Genomic DNA, 16,465 nt, shown 5'->3' with positions numbered 1-16,465 from the left:
CGTGTGCTCGCGTGCATTTTCTAATCCATTCCATACGCGTGCATATGAATGTGACGCAGAGAGAATGGCATTCTTTTGAAAAATGCGGCTGCTAAGCAAAATTTAAAGTGGTCAAAAGGAACAAAATTAGGAATCGAAAAATGTAAGCAAAATTATAGAAATACGAACTTTTGTAAAAATGTTTCCGAATTTTAGTTTTCCCTTGTGACCTTTACAAATAGGTCATTCATGTATCTGTACTTTGTCACGCTAACAAATAAGCTAAATTTATGGTAGTAATTAGAAATTTTAAGTCTCGTATTGCATCAAAACTGTAAGTAAACTTCAAACCTTACTAAACTCAACTGTCACGTATTGTCTAACAGATGCAAAAGTTTAGAATCAATCATTGAAAACAAAATGTTCATTGTAGCTGGGGAAAAAAATTGCACTTGTGTTGTTTCTCTTTTTTGCAGCATAAAATTTCTTTTATTCTTACTTGCATTGGGTGTTGACAATGACTCAATTATTCCTTATTTTGAAACGAAATAACATATTTGCTTTAAAAATTCTGAGACAAGTACAAAATTTATATAATCATTAATAAAATTACCTATGTATAATAATTTTAAGTATAAAAATGCAGAAATCGTCTTCTTTACACATAATGAATATCTTTGAAAAATGTAATTATAAAACTTGTTTGAACTTTTTTCAAAGGAATAAAATTGAATTAAGGTGTAAAATCGGGGTTCCCTTTGCTTGCAATAATTTTTGTTCTGTTTTGCTGAAATCCCATTTCTCTTTACCATGGTGTTCTTTGCTTTCAATAACTTCACCTTCGGGTTTCAAATCTTAGATGGGACCAGATAATAAACTATTATCGTTAATTGTATTATTTTTCACAGTTGATAAATAATTTGCAACCTGAATTTAGGAATGAATCTTAAAACTAGAAAAGGTTTCCTTATTTGTACTGAATTAATTACCAAATTTTGTTTACAATCGGGCACTTTGCAGTATGGGTTAAACTAGAACAATAAAATTCACAGCTATCACCATTACGATAAGCCATTATGTTTTTTATTTTCTTTTTATTTATTCCAATTGCAAAAATCAGTTTTATAATTCAAGTACAAAAATTCCTGAAATAAGAAAGATTAATATCTTTTGACACATCAGTTGTCACTGCATTTTGAAATTTATTTTCATAATTTTTTTATTTATTAAATTTGAAGAGCAATTTTAAACTATTTTTTGTGCAAAATATTTTTCAATAAATAATTATAATTTATGCAAGTAATGTAATCTTTTATATTACTTTCGTTTGAAGATAGTACCCAAGCACATTAGCCATTCTATGGTTGTAGGTTGTAAAGCCTTATATTTATTTGCTAAATATTGTTTATTTCACTTCTGACATGTTTTATTTTCTTAAATAAAATTTACCCATTTTTGAAGAAATAACTGTTTTGTGCATAAAATCAAATGGATTTAAAGTTGCAACTCTTTTTAATTACCGCAATTTTTTTAGCATACTAACAAGAACTTCTTTATTCATAATTAGAAGTGTTTGTAACTGACCATAAAGTGTACTTAGCTAATTCGAAGAAAAAAATTTTAAGAGAAAGATTTTAAGCTACCACTTTATTCTGTATATTTTTGCATAAATGTTATATTGCAGGGTTCCCGCGGTCCTTAAAAGTCCTTAAAAACTGTTTAATTTTTATTTTGGAAAATAAGAGCCCTTAAAAGTACTTAATTTTGGTACAAGGATTTTTAAAGTCTTTAATTTTTCAGTGTCGCTATACTTGATAGGAACAATTTTTTCAGTCTTACAAAAATATTTTTTACAATAGTCATTCTTTAATCACCTAGAATGGACCATACATTGAGGGTACAGCACTTTAGAGAGACAAAATTTTTGGCTTTTTCTTTTTCGCATAATAACTGAATATTTAGCATAATTGGCCCACAACTGAATATGTGATGCATGCCTAGCTGGGAAATATAAAAGCTTGTTTTAATAATTTTTTTTATGATTTTCTCAAATTTCTTTATTTAATACTCTTTTTTTTTAATGTATGAAAAAAATTTTCAAATCTTAATTTCTGCACTTAATTTTACTATTGAATTTCAATGAAATAATTGAATATGGAATATGGATTAGTTTATAGATGTTAACATTTAACAATCTGAAAATAGTTTTAAAAAAAACACAACCTGGTTGAGCAAAAATTGCCTGATCCTACTTTGTACCAACCTTTGGCGAACCCTGTTAATTAATACAATTATATCATTAGTTACATTATAATAAAAAAAAATTATTATTATTTATTAGTTTTATTTCAAGAAAGGTAAATAATTGGAAATGTCACTGGTGGTATATTCAATGATAAACAATTATACTATTTTTAAGGTCTTTAATAAATTTTTTTTTAAAAAAAAGTCCTTAATTTTTGCTTTGTTTAAAGAGTGGGAACCCTGTATTGGCAGCTTTTTCTCCAAATAACAGTTCTGCATGTAAAAAGTCTTATTTTAACCTGCAGTCTTCTTGACGTAATAAAACCAATATTTTTTCATAAAATAGGAAAATAATGTTTTGGAGAAACATCTCTCAATTTTACCAATTCGCTATACACCCAGTAGGTTAAGCCAACTATAAATTCCAAGGTAGTGGATGAAATTACGCAACAGTTTTTATCTTGGAATAAATTAAAGAGAAGCATGTAAAGGGGCTTGTCTGTCTGTAGTTCTGAGTTTACCTGATGTTTTTAAGCAAAGTCACTCATTGAGTTACAGCCATTAAATTGATCGGCTAACAGTGTCCTGCAGCAATGTTTTACATTTATATTCTAAGAAATTGTGTGCTCTCAGATCTTAAAAAAATATCAGGTTCTTTTTCACAATCACTATAATTATGTTTTATCACTTTGCAAAGAGGAGGTTTAGGATTTGTTAGAAAACAGAAAGGTCAAGTAAGAGGGGAATTTCCTTTGAAATGAAGTGTTTAATTCTCTATTTAAACTGAACAGAGATTTCCTTTCATGCTTATTAGTATTAGCAAGGATTCAATAGAGTCAACTCCAATTTGTGTAATTTATTCTCATAATTATGAATTTCAATTTAAATAGTTTCTCTGGCACCTTAAGAATTTCTGATTAAAAATTAAATTTTATGCTGTACATTTATGCTCTAGGGCTGTGCAAAACTGGGGAAAAATTTCCCATTCAAAGTAGCTATTCTGTAAGCTTAACTGTTTATTGAATATATACCCGTTAAAAACCTTCAGCAACCAATCTGATCACATTAACCCATTTTTGGCCAAAGGTGCGTAAACGCACCATTTCAATAAATATTTTTTATTAACACCGTACCGTGATGTATATTTTTCACTAATTTTATTTTTCTGCTATTGTCAAGAGTTCTAAAAACACCCAAAAATTTATAGTAATTCAATTGGAGTAAACACTTTGAGTAATTTTTCAACTATTAATGTTATTAACTTAAAACGGTTATTGACAAAGGAAATTTTTTGAAAATGCATAATTACTTCTTTTAGGATTTATCATCATGTTTTTATGATGGATTAAAGTTGCAAGTCAGTAAATAAAAAAATAAAAAATAAAAAAAAAAATCATTAAAAGAAACATGCATTATACTAAATGGTTTATTTTTTGATTTGGTGACCATACACATCATTTTATTTCTGAAATAAAATACTATTTTTTATATGCAAAATTTTTTTTTATCTTAATGAATGTAATGTAGACATATTTCATTGAAAATAATATCACTTTTTATAAAATTTATATGCTTGACCTAAAATGGAATAAACAACAAGCACTGTTTAGCAAAAAGGGAGTTAAATCAACACCTCCTAGAAGTAGAAAGGCCTCAGCACGTATCAATTTAGTAGTCCGATGTGACGAAGTTAACTGCGCAGTAGACGAAAAATAAGCAAGATGTCATAATGTTAGTGGTACTAAGCTGTGCAGTGGTTGAAAATACAAAATATGTCATTACGTTTGGACTACTAAGGGATATTTATGGTAACCCGTGCTGAGGCCTGTTCTTTCTAGGAGGTGTTGGTTAAATGCCATCCCTGTATATGATATATCATTGCAGACAAAATCATTCTTTTTGTTTTCTAATTTCATGAGAATATATTTTTATTTTTTTTCTTCTATGAATCATAAGCTACAGACAAAAATTTCTGAAATTTTATTATAAATTATGTTTATTTTGCAGATGGGTGATAAAATAAGTATTATGTGCAAGCCAATACTTTTGTTGGACTCTATGATTAAAGAAAGAGCCATTAAAGATTTTTCTGACGAAAAGGATTTAAACGAAGAGGAACTAAAGAAACTTGTTGATTCAGAGGGTTTGGATAAAAATATTGTTCTCAAGATCTCTTTTGAGCAACATAGTAAGATCAATCCTAAAACTTTTTGTTCTGCTCTTAACGTAGTTATGATATACTATCAGTGTTTTCATTACAGAAAAAAAAATGGGAGAGAATTTCTCACCCTTTCTCAAAAACAGGGTGAGATTTAAAAAAAGTTAAGTGAGATTTCTAAAAATTAAAAAAACACGAATAGACTTGGAAAAAAATTATTTCTTTAATTATAATAAATTTTTAACATCTTCTAATAGAATATTTTTGCTGCATCATCATATGGAAAATGTTCTATATCAACTTTTTCATCAGCTATAATATTTATTTTGCTGAAAATATCCGTATTTGTTTTGTTTTGACCGTTTCTACCGACATTTGTTTCATTTTTATTTGTAGTAGATGTTGCCTTAACAAGGTATTTGTCCATCTTACATTCATGCACAAAAAATGTAAACGTCTTACATGAAGAAACCTTACCTACGGTGAACACGTGGTTGCTGAGAAAGGGTTTCGGGTGAGTGGTGTTCTGCTGTTCGCACCGGCTCTGAACTATACTGGTAAATAGGGAAGCTAGATAACAAGGACCGATGTTCAAAATAATGAAAGATCAAGGAAGAAAAGTGCAACGGATTTTATTCAAAATGGCAAAAGACAAAATTTTTTCCAAAATTTGTGTATTTTGAAATTGATTAATAGAGTGTGCAAACTTCTCGCTTTAATAAATTTTTATTGCGAGAAAAGAAAAAATATATGAGATTCTCGCGTTTTCGCGCTGTTGTGAAAACACTGACTATGGCATCATTAAATCGAATGCTATGAAATTCTTAAATTTATGAGATTTGAATTTCAATTGCAAATTTTTTTAAGTCAGAACTAGTTAATGGTTAAAAAATATATATATTTTTAGGAGAAATTTTTTTTTTCAAGCAATATTTTCAGTGAAAAGAAAATATTTATTTTTATTTGAAAATTTAATACATTTTTGTTATTATAATTCATTTTAAATAATGCTATTTTCTTATTTCCAAAATTAAAATAAATGTACCAATCACTATAAAGGCAGGGTTGGCAAGTTTTTGACACATGACGGTTTTTACCGGTTATTACCATGGTTTTTACCGTCATGTCAAAAAACCCTCTGTCGAAAATGTCAAAAACCGTAGTTTTGGTAAAACTGTATTTTTATTTGAGTTTAACTGCTTATAATTTAAAATGAATACATTTTTGGGCAATAAAATTAGAAAAAAAGTTGTTAAAAGATATTTAAGAACAGATTCTTGCATATTCTCAACATGTTTATATCATAACATACTATTTGAAGTAAAATATTAGGATACTAAACAAAATTTTCAACATTTCCAAGCATCACTTTGTTTGGCATATTACATTACTGAAGAATGTCAAGATTGACTCCTTTCATTCATAAAATCTTGCTTTGAGAAACACATGTACACATAAAAAGAAAGCCTCATAAAATAAACTTTTCTTATCATTTTTGTTTTCAATATTTTACACAGAAATGAGACATGAAAAAGCCTGGGATATCCTTTTAGAATTTCCTTGCAACATTGCAATAACCTTTTGTTATCATTATCCTCAATGACAGGCTTCCATTGACAGAATCTTCTAGAATTTTGGACTCATCCATACTAAACTCAGAAAAGCGACTGGGCAATGAAAAATGCGCAAAATTAGTCACTTGCTATCGTATGCTTCGGTACCATGACCCCGACTACTGAACATGTAATTTTGTTTTTAATTAAGTTTTGCTTAATATGCTTTTTCAAATGAATAAAAGTTTTTAGCTTGACGAAATAGCAGTAATTCTTGACTTAGAAACTCTAACTTTCTAAGTCAAGTACTTTCAAGTTTTGAAAGTTTATTTTAGCTTATTTCTAATATTTAAGAAATGCCAAATTTTAAATTATTCTTTTTAGTTCTTGACTTTATTAATAGCTCCAAGCTTTTTTGTTTGTTTGTTTATTTCTAACAATTAAGAAGTGCAAAATTTTGAATCATTTGCAAAACAAGCTATAATGATAAAAGTAAGTATCACTATTTTCAATAAGCATATTACAATATTACTGTATGAATGTATATCCTTCTATAAGAATGCATGTATATAGTTGCAAAATCAATAGCAATCATTTACAACATTCATTTATAAGGGCAATTATGTGAAAATAATATATTGTCCGCTATATGCCATAAATTTAAGAAAACAGTAGGTTTTTGACAGTTTTTACTGGTAAAAACACTGTTTTTACCACTGTCCTGACAAAAACCAGTTTTTGACGGCAAAGACCCAACCCTGTATAAAGGTAATCAGGGGTCTGTCCAAGCCAAATTTACTACCGTTTAGAGGTACCTTCACAAATTCAATTTCAGGAACAGTAGTATTGCAAAATGCTTTTTCTTAATATTTTATTTTTGAGTCTCGTAAGAAACGATAAATCCATATTTTTTCTGATTTTTGTAATATAATTTTTAATTTTCACAAATTATGTCTAAATTTTCACAAAATAGGTACCTCTCAGAAAAATTTAGACAGACACTTGTAATGTATATTAACATTCAAGTCTTTAACTATGTTGAGTCAAAACTAAATATTGAGCTAAACAAAATTTAAAAATCTCAGCGAGAGTCATAATGCGTGTGTAGTTGTATCTCAACAATCATCATATAGGTGTTTGTTTTGATCATAAATCTTATATAGATGAATCTATATTATGTACCTGATATTTTGTATTTAATATTTCAAAGTACCTGGTACTTCTTGAAATTAACGAATACATTTTGTATCAATTCATTTGCAACTTCTAAAGAAGTAAAACTATTAAAACTTGTAAAAAAATGAATAATTTTTAAATTTAGCATCTTATAAATTATCAATTTATAAATTTATCATTTTATAAATTTATCATCGGGATGACAATACCATTTTGAACTTTGTAACCGAATACACACCCATATTCATTTAGACAGAGCAAATCCAAATAACATCCAAATATTACACTTGCAACTAGCAGTTCTACTCATATCAGTTAGAAAAGAACAGTTGTTTTCATTTGCAGACTTGTATCAACTTGTGTTCATTTGCTGATTCATAAAATATGCCAATTCATTTGTTTATGAAAAACAGTCCCTAGTTAGCTGTTTTTTGGAACTGATTCAAGGAACTTTATATTTAAATACCAATACATATTTGATTTTGTTTCTTCGCTGGCTATCATAATTCATAAAAATGAAATTCTATATCACTATTCTTTTCTGTTGCTTAAGTCAAATTGATTTTTTTATTTTTCAACTTGTAAAATTATAAAAGAGTTTCCCCAAATGCTTATCTTCCACAAAATTAATTATTTTTATTTTTAAAAAAAAATTTGACTATAATTTTTACATGAACTTTACTTTTTTCTAAAATCACAAATCACTCTTTTAAAAAATTACAAAAAGTTTGTTATGCTTTAAATATTAAATTCTGAAAATGAAAGCCTTTTTTTTTATTAAATAGTTTTTTGATTCCAAAAATATTTTCTTATATAGTAACCAAGTATTTTATTTAGATTCTTTTGAAATAAGATTTAATTATTAAGACGTAAATAAGCAAAAAAAATGCTTTGATCAGTTTTTCATTCACTTTTTTTTTCTTAAGCGTAATTAGGTAATGAATTTGCTATAGTTATCCCCAATGTGAGTCTGTAGATATGTTAAGATTAACTCCATTGAAAATAACAATAATAATAAAAGCATGCCAAATATCTTTTTAATAAAATATTTGTGATTTTGCATTCGGTATAAATTAACTGCCCTGAATTGCATTAAAAAACAATGGAATTTAACTTTTTTATTTTCCCTTCCCTCTTTAAATTAAGACTTATATGTATCTTATACTAAAAGTATCAGGTTTTTATAACATGCTCAGTTATATCAGCATCAGTTTGCAACTGATACCAAAAAAATTTATACTTATTGGTAGTCTAATCTGTAGTCCTTTTGTTACAATAATTATTGATAATTTTTTAAAATTAAGAAACCCATGAATTTAAATTGTGTTACAGAATTTTGTAATAAATTGTGTATCTATTTCAGATTTATTGAATATCGGGAATGTCTGGAAATTTCCTCTTGTTACAAAGATTCAATTGTCTGACAATTTTATTGAAGAAATTGAGTGTTTGGAATTTTTAGTAAATTTACAGTTTTTAGGTATGAATTAATTTATTTACTTAATTAACCTTTAAATTATAATGTAATTATCTGCACCAAGTAATTCTTTTAAATCATATGAAAGTAAATAATATTTCACAACAAATCAAAAGTTATTTTTTTAAATTTCAGGATACATTAAAAAATTTAATCTCTTATTAAAGAAATTTTAAATTTGAAATTTGTAGAAAATTTACAGTTTTTAGGTATTATATATATATATATGCATACTCAATTATTAAATTATAAACTGTTTTGAAGCACCATATATATTTTTATTATATTCATAAAGTATATTAATATTTGTGTTGCTATTGAAACTAAGCTATTTTACTACTTACTATAAAATAATAACTTCTAAGAAAGTAATTTATAATGAAGTGTATCGCATTATGTTTAATCACTCTTAGTGAGATTTGTGATAGTTTAAATGCGATATCTTACTGACATATTTTTTTAGTCGTGTCTAATCTATACTTCTTTTATAATGTATTTTGTACTGTTATATTATTTAAATATTCCAAATTTAGTTTGGTTGAACCTTTCCTTTGTCATCTACATCTTTGTCATCAACCTTTCCTTTGTCATCTTCCTTGTTTACATAAATATTTTAATCAATAAAAATATTTTTCAAATTTTTTTTTTAAGAAATTGTATTTTTTTTTTCAAGTTACAATTCTTGAAAATTCCTTAAATTATTAAGAAATAAAAGTCAGTAGTTATGATCAAACCATTTATACTTTTTTATTTGTTTACAGAAATTTACAGTATACATTTATAAGTAGAGTGTACAAAAAAAGAAAACACATTGATAGCTTTTGATCTAATGATTCTATTTTTATGTACTAGGGCTCATTCCTATTGGGTTTAGAACCTTGCCCTAGTTATGCTAATTAATAAATGCTTTCAATGTTTAATGTTATGAAATTAAATAATAAAATATACTTTCTTTGAATAAACATGTATTTTTCTACCAATTAGAATTCTTTACCCTCAAAAAATAGTGGATAGCCCTAATTTGATTTATATTATTATCCTTTTTCTATGTATTTTTATATCTTTATACTAACTTTTATATATCTCTAATTTTTTATTCCTCTAGAACTATTCAAAGGATTCTCTTAAAAATTTGGGTGATTTCATTCAAAATTACATTGTTTTAACATATTGCAAAATTTTGAGTACATTACAAGTCAAAAATGTTTCGATCATTAGTAATTTGGAGTGTAAAAATAAATTTTTCACATGAAATTGCTACCGTTGGATAAATGAATTTAAAAATTGCTTGCTGAAACTTTTTGAGATTCTTTGTTATGTTAGAGATATGACAAAATATGCAAAAAGAAGATATCATTACAGGGCACAAACATTTGATCTCTCTCCAGCCTAAATTACTGGAACCATATTTTCTAGATTTTGAGGGTCAATTTTGTAACTTTATTGACTCTGTAAATTAATTTGCATAGTTAAAGTCAGGGCCTTAAAGATCAAGTCCTAGTATACAAAATTACATTGATTGGATCAAAAGTTTTTAAAGTGTTATCGTATTTTTTTGCACCGCGCAGTCTATGTTAACATTTCAACAACTATGTTTGATTATAAATCAGTATGTTAATGAATTGTATTATTATTGATGAAAATACTTGAAACTGAAATATTGAAAAATAATGTAAATATTCATGGTTAACTTTGCTGAAATCTCTATTTTTAGTTAATGATGTAAAATTTATCATTAATAATGATTGCTATATTTTTTCAATAATCATAAATATGCATTGCAATTTATAACCGTTGTGAATATGTTTAAGTTGTTGTGGTTTCGTTTTATATACAAGTTAAAAATTTGTCGTTTATCTAAATTGCATTGTATTTTTTTTTATATATATATAGAGAGAGAAAATTTAAAAATTTTCTCCAAAAAATAATTACGAATTAATTGCATGTAAAAAGCATGGCTATAATTTCACCAATAAATTAAACATACTGTTTTTACTCTTTTAAAATATTAGTTTTAATTTACAATTTACTTTCAGTTTTGTGTCTTCATTTTCTTTTAGATTTGTCTTTCAATGCCATCAAGCTTATAAAAGGATTCAATGATTTAATTTGTCTGAAATTTCTGAATTTATCTTTCAATAAAATAGAAATTCTCCAAAATATGGAATCATTGAAAAAATTAGAGACATTTTTAGTTAGATACAACAACCTAAAATCTTTTGACAATGTATGTATCATTTCTTTAAATTAGATTTTAAAGTATCTTAATTTTCGACACTTCGGTCACAGAAATCTCTCGCAGGATGATATTTTAAATATTGCTTGCTGTTTTAAGCTTTCCCATGTTATTTGTTCTGTGGTATTTTATATTATGTTTATTATTCTATAACTATTAGAGTAATACATTATTTGCTTGTTTTATAGGTTTATTTAGTGTTAATAACAGATAATTTTTGTTAATGTTTAAGTATTAAAAATCTTATATATTTTTTTATAAAGGAAAACATGTTTAAAGAATATGCCTATCTCTCTTGTTATTAACCTTTTTTTATTTACAAAACTTATTCTTTATAAATTTTCACTCAAGCATTCACTCAAATAATCTCTTAATTGTCATGCTTTTCTAATTTTAAAATAAACCTAACTTTCAATTTTCTCTAAATCACTACCTATTAAAAACTTATTCCATTGTGCATAGCTGCTAGTTTGATGCAGATTCCTTTTAGTATTGATTTATAATTTGTATAAATTTTTTGTTACAGATAAGTAACATAAGTTGAATTTAAACTTCAATATTTGGTTATTAGTTGAATGAAACTAATATAAAATAATTTTGCCCACCTTGATGTTTAAATATCACCCACTTATGTACTTAAATTTGTTATAATGTTTATAATTACTAGGGAAATTTTAGTAAAAGATATGTGTACCTTAATTATTATTTCACTACCACTTCAAATGCATATTATCTGTTGAAACAAAAGAGGTGGTATTTGGAATAATTTGCTTTAAGAAAATTCAGTAGAATTTCGATTATCAAAAAAACAAAAAATCAGGACTTTTTTGTAACGCTTTTATTTATTATTTTTAAAATTGTGTAATTTACTATTCCCACACAAATACAAATTGCCCTCCAATCTAATAGGTACTGGATGAGAAATTTAGTTTTGATGATGTACCTAGTACCATGTGTAACAAATTATATAGAATGTATGTATATGAAACTATATATGAATGTATGTATATGAAATTATTGTCAACATCGCCAAGGATCTACATCGATCGTGAGGATCTAGGATTGATCTTGAATGAAGATCCAAAGAAAATACTTTTGTGTGTGCACATTGTGCTACCACAATTTAGGTCAGAAAGCAGATAATAGTAGTAGACCCAATCTCCATACCTTGCTCCCCAACTGCCCAATATATGTAGACTTTTCTGGTTCTAAAACCAGCAAGGACATTACATTAGAGTTGACTTAGGATCATTGTGATCAAAGGAACTGCGGTCAAATTAGAAACCCAGTCTTAATCAAACTGCAGTACAAACTGTAGCTGACAAAGACGAAAACCACCTCACCAGCAGGGCGGAATATGAATGTATACGAAGATTGACTAAATAAAGTTATAAAATGAATGCATATGAAGTTAGCCTGAAGTATATGTCATTGAGATATTGATATTTGTAACAGACCTAATTCTGTAGGTTGGTCAAATAAAATGCCATAAATTATTTAAAATGTTGTATTATTTTGTAACAAACGTCAAATTTTTTTCATCCTTTGAATTGAGCCCTAATCTCTGACTTTGAGAAATATAAGGATCTTTCTTATTGTTCCCGTCAAGTAACAATTTTCTTGCGTAGAAGTAACGACGCGCATGCGCAATGAAAAAAAAAAAAGAACTGAATGTAGCTGTTGAGCTAAAAATTGCAATGTAATCTCTTTTCTTTTCTCTTATTAAATACTTAAAATATTCTTAGATTTGACTGTTGAATTAGAATTGCGTTGATTTCCTCTTAATCGAATTTTTAGAATTACTTTGATCACCTCCTGATAGAATTTCTAAAATCAGATTTTATAGATGAACCACCGTTAGCACTTATATTTTTAAGTATATTGTCACTACACATTTTTATGACACTCTATTGAAACAATCTACAGAATTTGTATTTTTACAATGATGGCTAATCCTACTGATCTCGAAGGATTGTGAAAATTTTAACTGTCATTATAGTTATACAATAACTTATTTTACAGTTTTGATGTGTAATATTGTTTACAATATTTAATATAAATGTATAATATATCTAAATATATTAGTTATACCAATGTAAATATGTTAATAATGTTTTAAATATGTTAATGATATTATATATGTGATCTATTAATGTTATATAATATAATTAATAATTTTATTTTCTAAATTACATAAATATATATTATTTTAAAAACAATAATAATTTTTTCTCCCTATGTCCTAGTTAAAATTCTGATTTTCTATATTGTGACGTATTTCATATTATTTAAAATATATATTATTATTATTATTTTGCAAATTTCAAGTTATTTCTACTTCTTTATTTAGATCAATTATTTGACTCAGTTTAAGAACCTGATTAGTCTTGGTATTCAAGGAAATCCTCTTAAAGATTTATCTGATGTCAGACTTCACATAATTTCAGTACTACCACATCTAAAATTGCTTGATTTTGAAGAAGTAGCAGAAAATGAAGTGAGTTGAGTGAAATTTTTATCATGTGGAGATTTCTTTTAAATAATTCCTAAATTATTTTAAGTAAACATGATTTTTTAGTATTTTGACTAATTTCAATAATTTAAAAAAAAAAATGGAGAATTCAGTTATTTTTTTAAAAAATTTTCCTGAAGTATTAGTATTAAATAGCAATCAGCATATTTCAGACATTTCATAAAGACATGCCTCTTAAAAGAGGTCAAAGTTCTTATGCAAACATATTTCAGATAATATGTTGAATAAACATATTTTTAGATGGTAACTAATATCTTAAAATATGTTTAGTTACGGTATCAGTAAGGTTACGTTTTGAAATATCTTAAATCATTGATATCTTAAAATATGTATCAATGAGTTTGCGTCTTAAAATATGTATTTTCACATTGCTATGCTATTTTACTATTTTTTAGTATTAATTATGTTTTTTTAAATTATCAACTTTTGCTTAATTTTTTTCATCTAACAATATATTATAATTTATTATCTTCTTGTGTTATATGATTCCATATTTTAACAAGAAATATACAAATGAAATTCTTCCAGGTACAGATATCATGTGAAAAATTTCAAAATAGTGTTGTGAACTGTAATGATGTAGTATCTCCTCGCACTAATATTTTTGAGAGGGACCCAGAATGCATTAACTCTTTTTCAAAAAAGCATGTGTCAGACCAGGTAAAATTTTGACATTTATAACTTACAAATACTTTCAATTCCAAAATGGACAAATTAGTCACATTGTTAGTATGTTTGAAAATATTGAGTTTTTGATTTTATATCAAAAATGTTATAGTTTATAATTGTTATTGTTATAGTTTATAATCGTTACTGTTGTAAAGACTTTTAAACTTTCACACAAAAGACGAGTCGCCTGCATCTTAAATTAATTTATTCAAAGCTATAGATGCACATGACAGATAACAGATAAATATTAACATAGACAGAATGTTTATCGAAAACCGCCATCCATCTTTTTAATCTCGACTGCCACTACTCTTCAGGAAAAGGAAAGAACCTAAAAGAAAGTTTAGTGTGCCATCGAGAGGCCAGTTTCTTACAGTGTTATAGTTTGTGATTGTTAATATTGTTATAGTTTGTGATTGTTATTGTTATGGTTTGTGATTGTTATTGTTGTTATAGTTTATGATTGTTATTGTTGTTATAGTTTATGATCGAAAATGTAGAATAACTGTAGAGTTGAGCAAATCAAATCAGTTCACTTGAGTATCTCAGTTTGAAGTACAATCTCAATAATAAAAATAGTATTAAAAATATTTTTAAAATATTATTAAATATTATAAAAATATTAGTATTTAAATATTTAATATTTTTTATATTTTCTGGTTTATATATGAACATTAATGTTGTTATAAATGCCTTTATTTTTTCGAAAAAAATAAATAATCTTTGTAATTCTGACTCAAACTTAAATTTTTGTTCGGTTCATAAGAATTCTACAGTTTCAGAATAGGTTTTAATAATAAACTGTGCTGTATTAATTTGAAATAAAAGAATTTTTAAATTAAAATTGCTAAAATTATAATCTGGATAAAAAGCAGTTACATGATTGAGTGATTAGAGATAAAAATTATTTCAAGATGATGAATTGTATGACTCGGTCAATTCAGTGGTTCAAATTATCGAATTAGTACCTAACTCTACTACACAAATAGTCTATCTTTTTAGAACATTTGTTTTAAAAGTTCTCGACCTGCGAATTATTACCCATATTAGAGATAACACGAAATTAATGTGCAATTTCTGAACTCGTGTATATTATATTTTATAAAAAGTTTTAAAATTCTTTTTAAGAGAACTTTTTCATCTAATAATAATTTTTTAAACTGTGTCTATAAAATTATAATTTCTTATCCCTCTCTTCATCAGAAAGCCAGTTTACCCTATGTTTCTGTTGGAAACTAGTGCAAAGCAAGTGAATTTGAGTACAATTTTATGTAGGGGGCTTAACACAATTTATTGATTAGTTTTGAAAAAGATGGGAAATTTTTTATTTTGTAGAATAATATTTAAAGAGCATAACATTTATTTTGACTTTCTACAACTTACTAAAGATGTTTTTTTTTTTTCTTTGTAGAAATGCTACTGTTGAATTCCATGCCTACTGAAACCAGTGGTAGAATTCCAAGCGTAACTTAGGGGAAATCGCACAGGTATTTTATCATAAAAACTTATTAAATATATGTGAGAACAAAACAATTGTGCAATAATATGCTACTTTAAGGTGCAATGTTTAATTAAATGGCATGATATTTCCGTGTAACTATTTGTCAAATTTGCAAAATGTCCCCTCTGTTACATTGCATTTTTTGAAGTTAATAAAAATGTGTAGGCAATTTAAAAAGTCTTATAATAATTTATTTTACCTTGAAATGTGATAACTAAAAAAAAAATTACAAATAATGTTTAAGATGTTCCAAGTCACAGAATATAGTAGAAATAACAATGCATGTCAAAAATGTGGGATTTTCTTTGTCCCCTCTCTTACGGGTACTTTTAATTACCTGACAATTAAATTATGAGGCTCTTTTATTATTTTATGCAATTACATTAAACATTGCACCTTAATGTAGCATATTATTGCGCAATTTTTTGTTTTCACATATATTTAATACATTTTTTAGGATAAAATACCTGTGTGATTTCCCCTCTCTTGGAATTCTACTACTAATTAATATGGAAATTATATTGTTGAAAAAAATATCTATTTCATTTAAAAACTCCTGAATTATAGATTTTATTTATTTATTTTAAGTTTCATTAATTGCATTCCTCATTGTTTCCCTTTTGAAATGTTAGTTACTTTGCTAAATTATTTGAATTGACAGTGATTATTTTTTAAAGAAATTTTTTTTTAAGATAATGAATATTAATTTATTGAAGTGACCCACATACTGAACTTACTTGTTTATTTCACTTACATAGACTCTATCATTTTCATGCATTTTACCTTAGACTATGTCATAAAAAAAAATCTCTTATTTATTTAAGAACTCACGAATCATAGATTTTATTTGTTTATTTTTATTATCTTTTATTTATTTATCTTTTTTTGTTTATGTAACAGCCTTCTTCATCGTTCTCATCGTTTGTCCTTTGAAATAGT

The 16,465-nt window shown here is 26.2% G+C and overlaps 1 protein-coding gene across 3 annotated transcripts in view; it reads left to right on the top strand.

Annotated features, from left to right (window-relative positions):
- The window catches only part of LOC107449563 (uncharacterized), a 32,675-nt gene continuing 16,210 nt past the window's right edge, over positions 1 to 16,465 (top strand). For 2 of the 3 annotated variants that reach the window (XM_071183075.2, XM_016065119.4), the window contains exons 1-6: positions 143 to 313; positions 4,231 to 4,411; positions 8,474 to 8,590; positions 10,648 to 10,814; positions 13,174 to 13,320; positions 13,885 to 14,016. In XM_071183075.2, the coding sequence (XP_071039176.2) occupies positions 4,231 to 4,411; positions 8,474 to 8,590; positions 10,648 to 10,814; positions 13,174 to 13,320; positions 13,885 to 14,016 (744 nt within the window). In that variant the 5' untranslated portion in view covers positions 143 to 313. Of the gene's footprint in view, positions 314 to 4,230; positions 4,412 to 8,473; positions 8,591 to 10,647; positions 10,815 to 13,173; positions 13,321 to 13,884; positions 14,017 to 16,465 lie in introns of all 3 variants that reach the window. The other variant, XM_043044748.3, reaches the window with a different exon arrangement.

This window comes from Parasteatoda tepidariorum, chromosome 7 (genome assembly GCF_982258835.1).
Source record: "Parasteatoda tepidariorum strain Cologne lab strain chromosome 7, Ptep-v5.0, whole genome shotgun sequence".
In the NCBI taxonomy this organism is placed as follows: Eukaryota; Metazoa; Arthropoda; class Arachnida; order Araneae; family Theridiidae; genus Parasteatoda; species Parasteatoda tepidariorum.
This window is presented reverse-complemented; position numbering and strand designations above follow the sequence as displayed.